We start from the raw sequence: 17,493 nt of genomic DNA, 5'->3' as shown, positions 1-17,493 counted from the left end.
ACGACGGGGTGAGCTCCCGTTTCTCGGTCCCTGCTCCTGCCAACCTAGCAGTTCGAAAGCACGTCAGAGTGCAAGTAGATAAATAGGTACCACTCCAGTGGGAAGGTAAACGGTGTTTCCATGCGCTGCTCTGGTTCGCCAGAAGCGGCTTTGTCATGCTAGCCACATGACCCGGAAGCTGCAGACAAACACCGGCTCCCTCAGCCAATAAAGCCAGATGAGTGCCGCAACCCCAGAGTCGGTCACGACTGGACCTAATGGTCAGGGGTCCCTTTACTTTTACCTTTAGGTTGTCTTAGATCAGGGTTTCCCAGCTGATGTTAGACTACAACTCCCATCATCCCTAGCCAGCAGGACAAGTGGTTATGGATGATGGGAATTGTAGTCCAAAAACTGCTGGAGACCCAAGTTTGGGAAACCCTGGCTTAGATTCAGCAAAGTGCTCCTCCCCGTGCCACTCTTTTCCTGCTCATGACTCCACCCTGTCTTAGCTGTTCCACCAGTGAAAATTCACTGTTGTGTCTCGGGCATTCCTCTCATATATTTTGTGTGTGTGGTGGCGGGACTTTTTGTACTCTGCTGAGGCAGCAGGGCTTCTGCTGAATCCGGTAACTCCTCTGTTGACGCATTTTCAGCATAGGACTGCTGCCTCAAATCAGTTAAAAATTGGTATATCACCATATGTTCTTCTTTAAAGCGGCAACAGTTTCCTGGTGCCTAAACAATGCATCCAGGTACAGCGGTACCTCGGGTTAAGAACTTAATTCGTTCCAGAGGTCCGTACGTAACCTGAAACTCTTCTTAACTTGAAGCACCACTTTAGCTAATGGGGCCTCCTGCTGCCGCCGCACCGCCGGAGCCCGATTTCTGTTCTTATCCTGAAGCAAAGTTCTTAACCTGAAGCACTGGGTTAGCAGAAGTCTGTAACCTGAAGCGTATGTAACCCGAGGTACCACTGTATATTGCGGCTTGGAGAAGAATCTCAAACACACGGCTTGGAGATGAACAAAATCGGAGGTGCATTTCGGACAAATTAAGCGTTGGTTATATCCATATTGACTCAAATGGGAGGGTTATGATTACCTCACCCACTGCAATCACTGGGATTTAAAAATGCTTAAATTTGATTGGATTACGCGTTGTAACAATGCCATTAGCCAGTACGGAGGTAGGATCAGCTAAAAATCCAGTTTTAATATGGGATGAACAAATCACAGAATAAATATTTCAGCCCCAGCGTGGATACAGGTCATACCTACCTTCTGAAGGCTATCTCTTTCTGTTCTTCTGTGACAGAAAGTTGCAGGATTCTTGTTGTGGCAAGAAAAGAACTCAGCCTGGGTGTGGGTCTTCCTATGGGGAAATTTGACACCATCAGATCAGGAGCATGTATATCCATGATGTGCATGAAGAGACACAGATGTGATTTGACAACAGTAGTTTCCGAAGGTACGCAGCAGAGATCTGGAAAAAAAAATCCGTTAAAATTGCGATGCATTTAGGAAGAGGATGTAGGCTTTCTTGTACCAGTATAACACAAGCCTGTCTTTCAGTTGTTGAGTGGATGCTACACAACCTCAAAATGACCTCACCCCGATGGCATACTCTTCAGGGATCGTGTTGCTTGGGCAACTTTAACCTACTTTGTCTCCTATGATAGCATTTGTGCAAAAAGATCGCCGTTCTTCCCTCTCTGCTCCCTCCTGCACAAAGCTTGTTGCAGCACTAAAGACATCATGTCTGCTCCATTCTTTTGCATAGGGAAGGGTTTTGGCCTTGCAAACAGAGGAGCTCCATTACGCCTGGGAAAACCTGCAACTTGGGGAAGCCCCTCCTTGAACGCCCCAGTTCAGAGAGGAGGACCGATGCTTTTTCTATACCAGGCTGCAACCAAAAATACACCCACAAATTGGCCCCTTGTGCTGCAGTAGCATCCTGGGGAGTTATGACCCGTCTACCCCCAGCCAGGAGTGTTTCCGTGAAGCTCGTTAGCTGAAAGGTGGAAAGAGGAAAACGTAAATGCACAAAGGGGTTGATCTATGAGGAGGATCAAAGCCCTGAAAGCCGGAGCAGGATCTGGCTGTCTCCTTGTGTACTCCTGAGCCTTTTTTATAAGCACCACTGCAGCTTCCCAGGCCAGGCAGGGAAGAGTTAAGAGACCCCAATCAGTTGAACTCAGTTCCCACCTCCTGGGCTGGGCTAGGGAGCCTTATAAAGCTCACAGCCACAGTAGAAAGCAGTGGGCTTAGGTGGAGCTCAACAGCAGCAGCAGAGAGTAGCTTGGAGACTGCCCTGCTGCCGCTGCGCACTGCACCTCCACCGCCGTCCTGCCTCACCATGTGGGAGGCGCGTTCCTCCTCCTTCTGGAGGGCTGTCTTTGCCGAGTTCTTCGGCACCATGTTCTATGTCTTTTTCGGCCTGGGGGCCTCGCTACGCTGGGTGGTCGGCCCCCTGAACGTTCTGCTGGTGGCCCTGGCTTTCGGCTTGGTGGCAGCCACCATGGTGCAGTCTCTAGGCCACGTGAGCGGAGCGCACATCAACCCAGCCGTCACCATGGCCTTCCTGCTGGGCTCACAGCTCTCCCTGTTCCGCGCCATCTTCTACATGGTTGCCCAGCTGCTGGGAGGAGTGGCCGGCGCAGCTGTGCTTTACGGAGTCACGCCAGCAGCGTTGCGGGGTAACCTGGCACTCAACACGGTAACTGGATCGTGCAGAGGGTGTTTGAGGAGGGTGGCACCCCTATAATCTAAACATCCAGAAGGTTGTATTGCTGCATGCGAGAGCTCCACTGAATGCATAGTGGGGGTTTTTTAATTCTGAGTTATTAGGGACAAGACCAAGGGTGCTAGAAGGAGGAGAGGGATTCTTAACATCTCATAAGGAGTCTTGAGTCCCGAGATCTAGGAAGAAAACAACCCACTTAGCATAGGGTCCTGGAGCCGGACTCTACATGCATTTGTGGGAGATGCAGGAAACATTTGTCTCAGCTGCTATCTTTGATTGACAACTTGTCAACATGACTTTGGCTTCATAACTGGGTGGCACCTGATGGCAGAAGATGATCTGGATGCATAGCCGTGTGTGTGTGTGTGTGTGTGTGTGTGTGTGTGTACATGTGTATGTACTGTGAGGGAAGTGAGGAGGATCACAAAGGAATGCGAGAGAGGAATATTTGAGGATGATTGTGTCATGAAGACAGCATAATGGGATTTCATAAGTGTCGGCTTGGGCTATACGTAGGTTTTCCACGCATCAAGCTAACAAACGCCTTTGTGGCTTCTGCCAGCTGGATGAGCGCCATGCATGTGAACGTTGTTAACTGCCAGACAGAATCTAGAAGAGGAATCTTGCAGCCAATCAAGGTTTTATGTTTGCGTTATATATTGATTTAAGAAAAAAGGCAACTTAACCCTTAGGCATGAAAAGGCCTGTCATCTGTTGAAGCCCACACCTAACTAATCTGCTGGTTTTATAATGATTCTATCTTTATTTCAAGATCAAGCATAACTTAGCTTCTTGGGAGGATGTTTTGTCGTTTGTAACTCACAAAGAGCCCAATCCTAAATACGTTTACTTAGTCAGAAGTATGTCCCGCTGAGTTAAATGGGATTTGCACTGCGGCAGGTTTTCATAAAATTTAAGCCTGTGCCCGTAATGAACACCTCCCATTGTTTCATGGGCTGTGGGTTGTTCCTCTCAAAACTCCCTCAACCACATGTGATCTGATAGCTCAGTTCATTCTCCTAACAACGGTTTAAAGGAAACCCAGAATTACTAGTTGCTTTTTCGGCATCCGTCTGTCTCGGGAGCCAATGGAGGAATGTGGTATATTTTAGGTACCGTAATAACTGACTACATGACTTTTCCTTTATGGAGTTGAGAGCAGAACTGCCAACGAAGCTGGCAAATGACCATAGCTGAAATTTAAATTTCCCAAATCAATTTTGTATCAGGAGTCCTTCTCCTTATTTAAATTTAGATGCTTCCACCTCAGAGATGTTGGTTTGATGCCAGATGTTCAGATTTGATGCTCTGCCTGTTGGTGTGATTTAGGCTTCCCTAGAAACATGTTTGGATTGTCAGAATTTACACTTCCTTCAGAAATTACGTGAATCTGTTCTAGGCCAGTCTAAAGGATTTTGGCTCCGGTTGTTGTTGTTTTTTTAATGCAGTGCTTCACAGCTTCAGCTGAAGACATTTGATTCAGGTAGGACTGGGATGAAGTTTGGGATAACTCAGCCAAAGATGTCAAGACCTGGTACCTACGCTTAAAATAGGCTAGCTTAAATTTTTGTCCAGTCAGTGATTAAGAAAGCGAAAGCATCTAGAGCAACAAAGATAAAGAGATGAGTCTAGGGATTTAAGATCTACAAAAAACCCCCCATAAAGTAAGAGTGTGTATACAAACAAAAAATTAACATTTGCAGAGCATTTTTTCTCCACTAGGTTGAACCTACCTTCCCCCAAGCTTTGTTGCATGAAGGTCAGACATAAATTCCTAATGGAGATGCAGTCATGATTTCAAATTCCCCTTTTATTCAGGGTGGCTGCTGGTTGTTTAAAAGAAATAGAATGTTTATCCAAACACTTTTTGGGTGTATTGAAGGAGAAATAGCAGATTCAGCGCTAGCGCCTAGAGCCTGGGGCAACTGCTAGGCAGGGATCACCACTAACACCCCCCCTCAGGGGACGATGGGTGGGGCAAAACACTTTATTTTTCATGGTCCTGTATGGTCAGTGGCACCAAGTGCCTAACTCTAGCTGCCATTTAAATTTCCCACAATGCCCCTGGTGGACATGATGGAAAAATAAAACCAAGATGGTAGATGAAGGTGATGACTATATGGAACTAGCGGAAATGACTGGCAGAATCCGAGACCAGGGAGAAGAGTCGGTGGAAGAAGATTGGAAGAAATTTAAAGTTTATTTACAGAAATATTGTAAAATTAAGGAATGTTAGAAGGAGGCTGGAATGAAGTTATGTGGCTTTAGCAGAAATAATATAAAGGACTAAGTAAAAATAGACTGTTAATGGATGAAAGGAGGAAAGGTAAAGTTACATTATATTAAGATAATTTATAGGATAAAAATTGGGAAGGATGGAAAGGATTTGTTGAAATAGCTAACCAAACTAGAATACAAAAAAGGGAGGTGTGAGGAGGTCAAGGAAACAAACAAATGAAAGATAAGTTATAGGAACGTTTGTTTTGTCTTTGTTTTTGTTTTTGTTTTTAATTGCTTCTACTTTTTATTTTTGTTTTTTGCAAGTTTGTGTTTAACTTGGTGTGTTTTCTTTTTCTTTTTGTAACCTTTAAAACTTTAATAAATATTTAAAAAAATAAAAAAAATAAAACCAAGGTCCAACCCAGGCTTGACAGATAATTCAAAGCAGTCCTAGCCTTCTTAGCTAGGGCAGCGGGGCAGGGAATTGGGCTTGTGGGTTTAATTAAGTGCCCCCTTACCACCCCCCCCCCTGCAAATAATTCAAGGATGGAGGATGATGAGAAAATTGAAGAGAGCTACTGTGGTACCTCGGGTTACAGATGCTTCAGGTTACAGATGCTTCAGGTTACAGACTCCACTAACCCAGAAATAGTACCTCGGGTTAAGAACTTTGCTTCAGGATGAGAACAGAAATCACATGGCGGTGGCACAGTGGCAGCGGGAGGCCCCATTAGCTAAAGTGGTACCTCAGGTTAAGAACAGTTTCAGGTTAAGAACGGACCTCCGGAACAAATTAAGTACAGTGGTACCTCGGGTTACATACGCTTCAGGTTACAGACTCCACTAACCCAGAAATAGTACCTTGGGTTAAGAACTTTGCTTCAGGATGAGAACAGAAATCGCATGGCAGCAGCGGGAGGCCCCATTAGCTAAAGTGGTGCCTCAGGTTAAGAACAGTTTCAGGTTAAGAACGGACCTCCAGAACGAATTAAGTTCTTAACCTGAGGTACCACTGTATTTAGGCTTATGTCGCCCTTAGCCTAATTCCAAGCAGGCAGCAAGGTGGGGTGGAGTGGGGTGGGGTAGTAAAAAGAGAAACAAAAATGGGGTGTGGGGTGTGTTTCTACAGATGGCTTTGGTTATCTCCTGACAGATCACAGGAGGAAAAGTTCCCAATTCCTGCTGCAGCACATAGCTTGGCACACTTGCTAAATTAATTTCAAGGGAGGCAGTGTGGTGCAGTGGTTGGACCAGAACCTATTATCACTCGAGCCACAAAGCTCAGGAGATAACACTTGCTTGCAGCCACCCTCTCTCTTCTTTTTTCTTTCTTTGTCTTTATCTTTGTTTTTTTATTATTAGCAAAATCATACATACGTAACCGATAAACACATAAAAAGAAGAGAAGAAGAAAAAGAAGGGGGGAGAAAAAAGAAAAATTAAAAAGAAAATAAAGAAAAAAATAACTATATCAAAATGACACCTTAAACAATAAGAATACCTATCTACTGATAAGTACTGTTGAATATAATTCAAACCTATATTGATATTTATTGTATATTCTAACCTTCAGTTTGGATTGAACCCCTTTACCATTTATTATGTTATTGACTTCCTTCTGCCTCTTTACGGTTTTGGTTCAAGTTTTCCTGTTTTATACCCCATGTTTAATTATTTATCCTCATCTTGGAATGAATAAAAGATATTTCCCTATTTGCAGAGTTATTCAAAGCACAGCCAAGTCTTAATATTGGAACCTTGTTTCATCAAATACTTGTTAAAACATTCCCATTCTTTTTTAACTTTGTCTGTTGATTTATTTCTTATTGACTGTGTAATTTTTGCGAGTTCCAAGTACTTGCATATTTTTAGCTGCCATTCCTCTCTTGATGAAATATCCACTCTCTCTCTTCTTAGTCTATCCCACAGAGTGGAGATTAGTCTGAACTTCTTGGAATAAGATGGAATATATACAGTGGTACCTCGGGTAAAGTACTTAATTCGTTCCGGAGGTCCGTTCTTAACCTGAAACTGTTCTTAACCTGAAGCACCACTTTAGCTAATGGGGCCTCCTGCTGCTGCTGCGCCACCGGAGCACGATTTCTGTTCTCATCCTGAAGCAAAGTTCTTAACCTGAAGCACTATTTCTGGGTTAGCGGAGTCTGTAACCTGAAGCGTATGTAACCCGAGGCACCGCTGTAATATAATATCACTCTTTGTCCAAGGGCATTCTTATCTGCTCCCTACTTTTTCCACACAGTGGTCTCAGTTTGCATAGGCTGTTTTATAGTGGGGTGTCAGGGAACTGCCATCGGCTCAGAGGCGAGAGGTGAAAGGGCAGCTGGGTTACAGGGAGCCTCCAAAGATCGTGAGAAACAGCACTTCCTCCACGGAGGAGGGAAGCCCCACTTCTAGTGGGGAAGGGATGCAGGGCTCGGAGGATGCAAGAGAGAGCCAAGACACCGTGCATGAGCAAAGCGGGGGGGAGGCAGGTCGCCCTTTAGCCACGCCCTCTCTGCGCAGTAGGTTTACGCACAGAGAGGGGAGGCGTTGGCTGGGGGTCAAGAGACTACTCTGCTGGGGAAAGTTCAAGGACCGCCCACTCTCAGGTTCTGCTAGTGACTGAGCAAGACATGGAATTGAGACGTTCTGCACTGTAAATGTTTTTGCAGCAATAATAAACCCTTTGAAAAGACCAGTGGGGATCTTGCCTGTTTGCTCTCGAGCAACCACGCCAGTAGGCATAACATGGGGGGGGGGTTGTTAGAAGTTTGTGGGTGCCAGACTCCCCTGTGGGTGCCAGACTCCCTGTTCTGTGAGTTTCAGGCTCCCTCGTGTTATTAGTTTCTGGGTGCCAGACACTGAACCTCTGGATTCAGCAATTGTTAAAATATTAAGCCAGGCTAGTTTCCCGATGAGGAAACTGCCTGTGGCGATGGGCCATTAGGAAAGCTCAGTGCCAGGTAGCAAATAGGAAGGGGCCCTTCCTCAACTCAGAGTTAGTTAGAAGACAAAAGCCAAAGTTTAGAGGCTTTATAGTTGGCTGGGATGTGACCTGGAGGATAAAGGTTGCAGTCTGGTAAAGGCGGTAAGCTGGAAAGCTGTGGCTAATTTCTTTTTATATATATATAAATATTTATTAGAGTTTCCAAATTAATACAAAGAAGAAAAAAAGAAAAAAGAAGAAAAACAACAAAAATACACAAGAAGTAACAAAAATACAAAGATACAAAATTAAAAAACAGTTAAAACAAATATAGTTTCCATTACTTATTTCCATTAACTTGTTTCCCAGACCTCCTCTCACCTCCCCCTTTTGTATTCCAGTTCAAATTCTTAACTCAGCAAATCCTTATTATAACTTCTTATAACTTATTGCTCAACCTTTACATTACAGCTGGTAACCACTTAATTTCTGTCCAACATCCCTCTAATGTCCATTAATTTTGCAGTGCCTCTGCAAATAGTCTTTAAATTTCTTCCAGTCTTCTTCCGCCGACTCTTTTCCCTGGTCTCGGATTCTGCCAGTCATTTCTGCTAGTCCCATGTAGTCTATCACCTTCATCTGCCATTCTTCCAGAGTGGGTAAATCTTGTGTCTTCCAATACTTCGCGATGAGTATTCTTGCTGCTGTTGTTGCATACATAAAAAAAGTTCTATCTTTCTTTGACACCAATTGGCCAACAATGCCCAGAAGAAAGGCCTCTGGTTTCTTAAGGAAGGTATATTGAAATACCTTTTTCAGTTCATTATAAATCATTTCCCAGAAAGCCTTAAGCTGTGGCTAATTTCTGTCCTGAAGCCACGGCTGCAGCTATGGGAGAAGCAAGAGCCTCTTGGGGTGCCAATGCTATGAACCCCTCCATCATAGGCTCAGGTTATATATATGTGTAAATAAACCATATATCATAAAGGCACCACAGTTTCCTCTGTGCCTCATTTCCCAAAGGAAATACGAACCCTGGGTAAACATGCCTGGAACCCCTGGAATCTTGCATCGCTCAGCAATTGGGGTGGCATGCAGCAATATTGTCCTACTTTTGTGAGGGTATGGAGGGCTGGTGGTCAAATTAGAAGGCTTTTTGGGGGGTACCCACCAGCTGAATTATTCTGTATTTGCCTAGGGTGTTAAAACTAACCTAGAATTATTCATATAGCCCTTGAAGAGTAAAAGCATATCATCATTAATGCATTTTAAGCGAGTGAAATAGTGTCTTAAACTATGTGGACTCTCCCTCTCACACTAATTGGAGTCTGAAGCTGAGAGACAGTGTCATGACTTGCACCTTTCCTGGGCTTATGGTATATACCTGAGACTTGATGGGTAGGATTCTGTCACCACTCAGCTCTGGACGGAACTGGCAAGTAATAGTGCCACTGGGAAGTAGATCAAGGGAAGTAATAGTGCCACTGTATTCTGCTCTGGTCAGACCTCACCTGGAGTACTGTGTCCAGTTCTGGGCACCACAGTTCAAGAAGGACACTGACAAACTGGAACGTGTCCAGAGGAGGGCAACCAAAATGGTCAAAGGCCTGGAAATGATGCCTTATGAGGAACGGCTAAGGGAGCTGGGCATGTTTAGCCTGGAGAAGAGGAGGTTAAGGGGTGATATGATAGCCATGTTCAAATATATAAAAGGATGTCACATAGAGGAGGGAGAAAGGTTGTTTTCTGCTGCTCTGGAGAAGCGGACACGGAGCAATGGTTCCAAACTACAAGAAAAAAGATTCCACCTAAACATTAGGAAGAACTTCCTGACAGTAAGAGCTGTTCGACAGTGGAATTTGCTGCCAAGGAGTGTGGTGGAGTCTCCTTCTTTGGAGGTCTTTAAGCAGAGGCTTAACAACCATATGTCAGGAGTGCTCTGATGGTGTTTCCTGCTTGGCGGGGGGTTGGACTCAATGGCCCTTGTGGTCTCTTCCAACTCTATGATTCTATGATTCTATGGCATGTCTTTACATCAGTCGACCAGATCAAGTCAGTAATATTCCCTGGTCCCTACAAAGGCTTCCTGGTGCTTTTTTTTAACTTACTTTTTCTCCCTTGCCTCCCTTCACTTCTGTTGCCTCGGTCAACTCCTAACACCACTGGCACCAAGTCTGACAGACAGACCTCCGCATTGCCACCTGGTAAATGCTTTGCCCAAATCTCTACATCCAACTTTTAATTAGTAAAGGGACCCCTGACCATTAGGTCCAGTCTCGGACGACTCTAGGGTTGTGACACTCATCTCGCTTTATTGGCCGAGGGAGCCGGCGTACAGCTTCCGGGTCATGTGGCCAGCAGGACTAAGCCATTTCTGGCGAACCAGAGCAGCGCACGGAAACACCGTTTACCTTCCCTGTGGAGCAGTATATATTTATCTACTTGCACTTTGACGTGCTTTCGAGCTGCTAGGTTGGCAGGAGCAGGGACCGAGCAACGGGAGCTCACCCTGTCATGGGGATTTGAACTGCCGACCTTCTGATCGGCAAGCCCCAGGCTCTGTGGTATAACCCACAGCGCCACCCACATCCCTTAACTTTTGATTAGCTCCATAAATATTTGCTAGGCATGGAAAAGATGCTGTGAGAGTTGCCTTCAGTATTGTAAATTGCCATGTCAATTATTGACATGGACGCCATGTCAATAATTATGCTATGAAGCTTATTGCATGATCAGAACAGTAGTAGGGGGAAGGAATGAGGTGTGGGCTTCTGTCATTTCCTCATGGTTCTGTCCTCCTTTGTGTCTCCCTGATTTCAGATACACCCCAGTGTAAACGTAAGCCAAGCTACAGTCGTGGAGATCTTCCTGACCTTACAGTTCATCCTCTGCATTTTCGCCACATATGACGAGAGACGTAACGGGCGCATGGGATCTGTAGCGTTGGCTGTGGGATTCTCCCTCACTCTTGGACACCTCTTTGGGGTAATGACTCTGTGCAAGATGCACAGATATGGTACCAGATGTAGCCTATTTGCACAGCAAAACAGGGCCAGATTACCTTCATATTAGCCATGCGTACTTCTATCTCGGCGCTGTGCTGCCCTCCTCCATAGCTGTCAATTTACAGATTTGAAAATAAGGGACTAGCAGCCTCGAAAATAAGGGATCAGCAGCCCAAATAAGGGATTTTGCTTAGCTTATGAGTTCCATCGGCCCTTCCCCACCCGAGAGGGAGGGAGAGAGACTCTCGCCCACGCCGCCCGCAAGCCTGGCATGAGGTGGTTGCGGTGCCGCGGTGGCCGCTGAAGCACCGCCCTTCTGTGTCCCTCCCCTTTCCCTCCTTTCCCTCCTCCCTCAGGCCGCCGCCACCTCCGGCTTCCCCTGGCAGAGCAGCGGAAGCCTCGCAAGAGAGGGGCTGCCTGCCTGCCCGCCGCCACCCGTCTTTCACAACGTGCCCCTGAGGGGGAAAAGGGAGAGACGGAGATGCAGCAGCTCGTGCGCTCGCTCTCTCGAGGCGGAGGATCCTGAGCCGCTGCTTCCCTCCTGAGCCGGGCGAGCATGAAACCCGGGAAATTTAAGGGAAATCATCAATCCGGGAAAGCAGCGGGACATGGCGCTGGGATAATGAAGTTTCCCGCCAAATAAGGGACGGTTGACAGCTATGCCCTCCCCATGCTTTAGCACAAACCTACTTTTCCATCAGTTTGCAATGCAACAGATCATGTTGGCTCCCTTGCTGTCGAGATTATGGGGGCCTTTTCGCATGTGATCAAAAGGATTTCCCAATATGGGAGTGGCCATATATGGGAGTACAAATAGAGCAATACTGTGACATTCAGAGTGAATCACAGCTGCTGGAAAAAGGGAAATATTATGGTGTTTGTCGACCGTCCATATCACTGTATCTTAGCAGAGGATGTGACAGAAAGCTATGGGATCATATATAAATCCCACCAAGCCTTTAGCTGGAATGGGGAATGAATTCAATTCGATTCACATTTAAAGGCAAACACACATAATTTTCACTTTCTAAAATAATACGCAAACTGAAATGTAGCCGTCCTTCAAAATGTGCAGTTCTCAGAATTTTGCAATGAAGTTCTCTGACCTAGTAAGGCATAGGTGGTAAAGGTAAAGGTACCCCTGCCCGTACGGGCCAGTCTTGACAGACTCTGGGGTTGTGCGCCCATCACACTTAAGAGGCCAGGGGCCAGCGCTGTCCGGAGACACTTCCGGGTCACGTGGCCAGCGTGACATCGCTGCTCTGGCGAGCCAGAGCCGCACACGGAAACGCCGTTTACCTTCCCGCTGGTAAGCGGTCCCTATTTATCTACTTGCACCCGGAGGTGCTTTCGAACTGCTAGGTTGGCAGGCGCTGGGACCGAGCAGCGGGAGCGCACCCCGCCGCATACAAATATGTATATCCTAGGGTAAAGTTTGCATTGAAATGTACACACTAGTGGGGGGAAAACATACAAACATTATATTCATGAAACTTGTATGTATGTGTTGGGCAAAATTTGCACTAAAATGTGGACAAAATTCATTGTGGACTCTAAAACCAACCAACCAACCAACCAGAAACTGATGTGCAAGAACTGACTTAAAGACTAAGAAAACAAGACACTGAAATTGACAGCTTGGTGTGGTGTCAGCCTTTAGAAAAGAAATTGGACCTGCTTGGGGTCCAGGGACATGGGGGGAAACAGTTTCTCCATTCTAACCTTACTGTTTTGCAGATGTACTTCACAGGAGCTGGCATGAATCCTGCCCGATCCTTCGCCCCAGCTGTCATCACCCGCAATTTCACCAACCACTGGGTAAGGAGAGGGTTTGGGGGTAAGAAAGCAGGCTTATTCATAATCAGGTGTGTAACAACATATCAAACTAAGGGTTGTGGAGAAAACTCTGAGCTGATCAGGCCAGATTCCTCCAAGGCTCTATTTCACATATTCTAGGGATGCCCCTCCTACCCAGCCAGATGGGCGGGGTATGAATAAATAAATAAAATTATTATTATTATTATTATTATTATTATTATTATTATTATTATTATTATACCTCTCCCTGAAAATCCATCCTTCACGAAAGCAGTGCTGAGCAGGACACCTAGTAGATCTCTGCAGATGCAAAGCTCAGATTGGAGACGGGTTCAATTATTGTGTCTGGTTCAAAGGAGTATTTGGGTCAATGGTGACGTGGAAGCACCCTAGAACTCTGTGTCACCCCAGATAAAATGAAGATAACCCGAGCAGAAGATTCCCATGTCCATACCTTCAGGTCACCTCATAGGGGAGCAGGTTATGGTGCCCCGTGAACAATTCTAAACACAGTTGCCAACACTTAAAAATAAAATAAAACAAAGCCCTGAAGTGTCTGCCCTTAGTCTGTGCCAACTTTGTACGAGCTATTTTTCCTGGTTATATGCACTAATTAGGACATCCTGGAATAGCTGGTGCAGCCCTAAACTAATATTGGGTGGTATCCATCATGTTTGTTCCTTCAAGGTTTCTAGAGAACTTGAAATAATTCTTTTACGTCTCTTTGCACATGTATACTAGATCCAAGAGCAATAATCCCAGGACCAGGAGGTGCAAATAGAGGAGAAAGGAATTTGCCAACAGTATTGGTGCAGACACTCCCTTAGGACAAAGACAGGCAATAATTCTTAAGAGAGCTGACATGATATATACATTGTTATGAGGGGAAAAACCTGCTCCTTTTCCCTTATGGGGTACCCAAGAGGCCATATAGAGTCCTTTTCTAGGTTCTCTATCGGTAGGAGAAAATAACAGAGACCAACCAAAGAATATTGAGAAGCAAAGCAGCTAGTAAGCCTGATATTTAATTAAAGCTGTTGAAACAGGGTGCTCCCCCCCCCCCCCACAGGAGGGACCCCGAGCCATGCGTGCAAGCCCTTATATAGACATTTTAAATTGCCCGCCCTGCAGTCCAAGGCCACCCCCAGAAACATCATACATACATCACAGAAGGGGTGTGGCCCAAGACCACCCCCTTAATACATCAGAGAAGGGGTGGAAATCTGGGTGTGTTGTTTCTTCCTGTCTGCCAGGTTACCTGATTGCATTATCTGGGTTTTAGCCATTCTTTTGTTATGATAACTACTCAATTCCTGAACACAGGTCACAGGTCACAGGCTCACACCCTATTCATATCTTGAATATGCCCTTAAGACAGGATTTGTGAAAGAGACATTGGGGAGATTTCCCATTTCCTTCGACCTTGCAGAGAAATATTTGAGGTCATTTTGGGAGAGAGAAAATGGTTTCAGGACTTTTCTGTGGGCTTCAGACATGTGGTTTACACATTTGTATGTGTTTGCTTGGTACATTTAGGAACATCTACGAAATAAACTCAGAGTCGAGAGTGGATTTCATGCTCTTTATTCAGCTCATAGGGGTGAGGAGGAATGGAAGTTCCCCCAGAATGTCTGCTTTATATACATTATTTACACAATGGGCCCCACGTGATTGGCTAATTCCAGGATTCACCTGTAGGCCAATCAGGTTGCGGTTTCACTTCCACCTGGAGCTGGATTGGGTGGCTCCTGTGGACCAATCAGACTGCTGCATTCTGGATCCTATTGTTCTAGGACCAATCAGACTGCTGCTTTCTGAATCCTATTGTTCTAGGGCCAATCAGACTGCTGCATTTTGGATCCTATTCAACTCAGTACATACCAATCTGTTTTATATATATAAGACCTTCAAATTCTTATAACAACATGCACCCTGTTCATTTGCCTCATGGTCACCTCTGCTGTGGAAATAATATGGGTTGCTAATATTCTCTACTTTAGAGACTGTGAGGTCATTCTTTTTGAATACATGCCAATGTAAAAGTTCCCTTTGTGTAATAAACTAGCACAGCAGGTGAAACTGTTTTGTTTTGCTCCCCCCACACAATCCTTCTGAAATTTGAAGTGGTGTTGCTTCCAAACTCCACCACCTTGCTCTGCCAGCTTCGTAACTGTTATGTACTGAAGTTCTCACCCTGGGCCAGCAGGGGGATACTATAGATAGTTCAGCAGCTTCTGAGGCTACGGCCTCCTCAGTGGCTTTCTGCAGCATGAGGTCTGGCTTGGCGAGGAGACACCGTTGCAGACAGATGTCCCGGATCCTGCAGACAATTCGATCCATCAGGGCATCGTCTAAGTCTCGGAACTCGCTGTGCATTGCAGCCTGTCGGAGGGCAGCAGTGTAGTTGTTAATTGACTCCCCCTCTGCCTGGTTCCGGTGGTAGAATGCATGGCGGGCAGCAATCTTGGACAGCTTTGGCACGTAGTGGTTGCGGAGCTTCTCTTTAATCGTGTCCCACAGTGCTGCCTGGACTGCTACAGGTGCAACCAATGCTCGGGCCGTCTCAAACACCTCAGGCCCACAGAGGCTGAGGAATAGGCCCCGTTTCCGCTCCTGTGATACTTCCGTCAGCTCATTGGCTTGGAGGTAGCAGTCGAACCGAGCGAGGTAGGAGTCCCATGATTCAGAGGCTGGGGCAAACGGCGGTAGAGGCACAAGTGAAGCCATGGTTCCGATGCCAACATGGAGGCGATGGATGGAACACTGTGCTCTAGCCAGAACGGTCAGCTCTGAATTGGTTCTGCTCCGTGATTTCGCTCCGTGTTTCAGCTCAGTGATTCTGCTCAGCTCAGAGAGTGGCCACATCTGGCTGTGCTCTGATGTCCATCGATCCCATCCTCGCCGCCAGTGTTAAGTTGTGGGTGAACATATCAGACGACACAGCGATTCTCCAAACAGCTCTTGTTTATTCACACGTCAGACCAGAACTGAACTGAAGGGTTCAGCCAGCCTGCTTATATAGAGCTCCAGTACAACGTTACTGTAACAACTTTCTGTAACTATCCAATCACTGAACGTCACTTTCGATCCCTTATTTGCATATGTGGACCTGAACTATCTACAGTATCCCCCCTGCTGGCCCAGGGTGGGAACTTCAGTACATAACAGTAACTGAAGCTCAAGGAGAGTTATATGCCTCTCCTGTGTCTCATCGCTCCTCCTTTCTCTGTGCTTCCTCCTCTACTTTCTAGGTGTATTGGGTTGGACCAATTGTTGGCGGTGTGATGGGCGGCTTCCTCTACGACTTCATCCTCTTCCCCCGGATGCGCGGGGTCAAAGAGCGTATGTCTGTCCTCAAAGGCGACCGGCCAGCTGAAACCAGCGCCCCGCCAGAGCCTCCTGGGGAACCTGTGGAGCTGAAGACGCAAGCGCTATAAGCAGTGACCTTAGGGTGACAAAACCACAGCACACACACACACCCCTCCTCTGGGGAGAGAGGGGGCAGGAACCACTGGCCCAGTATACAGACTGTTATTGCTCCTGGCCAGTAGGAAGCGGTGCCTTAGGAGACACAGATCCGAAGGGACAGCTTGTTATCCAGTCTCTCTCTCTCTCTTTCTCTCTCTTTTCAAACAAACAGGACGATGGAATGGGGAGAGCGGGGGGGGGGGGGAGATGGTGTCATTGCCTGATTTTTAAACACTTTCTTTTGCGGTGAGAAATCTTGAAAAAACGGCTTTGGGGGAAAGGTGTAGGAGAACAATTCCTCCTGATCTCCCTGTTTGAATTCCTGCAAAACTCCAGAGTTGCTTCTATGTGTGTGTGTGTGTAACTGGACATGTGGAGTCCTTGCCACTTAGTGCTGGGTGTATGCATGAATGAGTGTGTGTGTGTGTGTGTGTGTGTGTATGTATATATATATATATATATATATATATATATATATATATATAGGAAGGCATTGAACAGCATCTATTCCCTTCACATCTCTCCATTTAAGGCCCCCACTGTGTTCTGCTGCTAACTTCCTTGGAGACAGTTCATCTAGCGTAGGATTGAGAGGCCAATTCAGGCTCCTTTGTGCGTTGTCACAGCCTTCTTTCACTTCCTTCCCTGCTCTGATCTGGTCCCTATCTCATCTCTGTGGGTTTATGCCAGCAAGGGATTAGGGAAGGGAAGTAGCAGGTGAAAGGGAGAGAGTGGAGGCCAAGAAGCAGTGTTTTGACCACCCTGTGGGATCATGGCTGAGATGACATTTGAACCAGAGATGTCCCAGTTCATACTCTCAGCTGTTGTACAGCTTCCCCTCTCTGACATCTCCCTCCGTTGCTGCTTCCAGACATTTTGGGAGGAAGTGTGGACAAAAGGCATCCTGCAGGTTGTATGTTGCCTGCTTCCAGTTCTGGGTATTTTACACTGATCTTCCTGGCTTTGTTGATCTTCAAGCAACAGGAGAAGGAAGGTTCTCCACTGTGTATGCTTGGTTCTGTGTACTCTTTATCTATATAAGCCGTGCGCTATAAGCACTCAGGCATGTTCATCAAAGACGAAGGACATGGCTGGAATTGCAAGACCCTGCTTTGAAAGCAATTTTGAAAATCCTGCATTTTCTGTTCTCCATGCGCAGTCGCTTTTGACATCATTTCACGTCCCTTTCCTCATCTACTTACAAGGAGACTGTATGCCATCTTATCTTGGTCATGGTATCCCCTGAGATTTCTGCTTAGAGAGTGAAAGCATTTACATATGTATAAAAGGCATGAAGGCTTCCTTTAATTTAGAAAATGAAAGCATTGCCCA

The 17,493-nt window shown here is 46.1% G+C and overlaps 1 protein-coding gene across 1 annotated transcript; it reads left to right on the top strand.

Moving 5' to 3' along the window:
- The first annotated feature begins 2,266 nt into the window (after positions 1-2,266).
- On the top strand, positions 2,267-16,331 carry MIP (major intrinsic protein of lens fiber). Its single transcript, XM_079966433.1, has 4 exons — positions 2,267-2,697; positions 10,691-10,855; positions 12,613-12,693; positions 15,945-16,331. The coding sequence occupies exons 1-4, from the start codon at positions 2,338-2,340 to the stop codon at positions 16,128-16,130; spliced, it is 792 nt and encodes a 263-aa protein (XP_079822559.1). The 5' UTR covers positions 2,267-2,337; the 3' UTR covers positions 16,131-16,331.
- The last annotated feature ends 1,162 nt before the right edge of the window (positions 16,332-17,493 follow it).

The sequence above is a fragment of the Podarcis cretensis genome (assembly GCF_951804945.1).
Source record: "Podarcis cretensis genome assembly, chromosome: 2".
In the NCBI taxonomy this organism is placed as follows: domain Eukaryota; kingdom Metazoa; phylum Chordata; class Lepidosauria; order Squamata; family Lacertidae; genus Podarcis; species Podarcis cretensis.
This window is presented reverse-complemented; position numbering and strand designations above follow the sequence as displayed.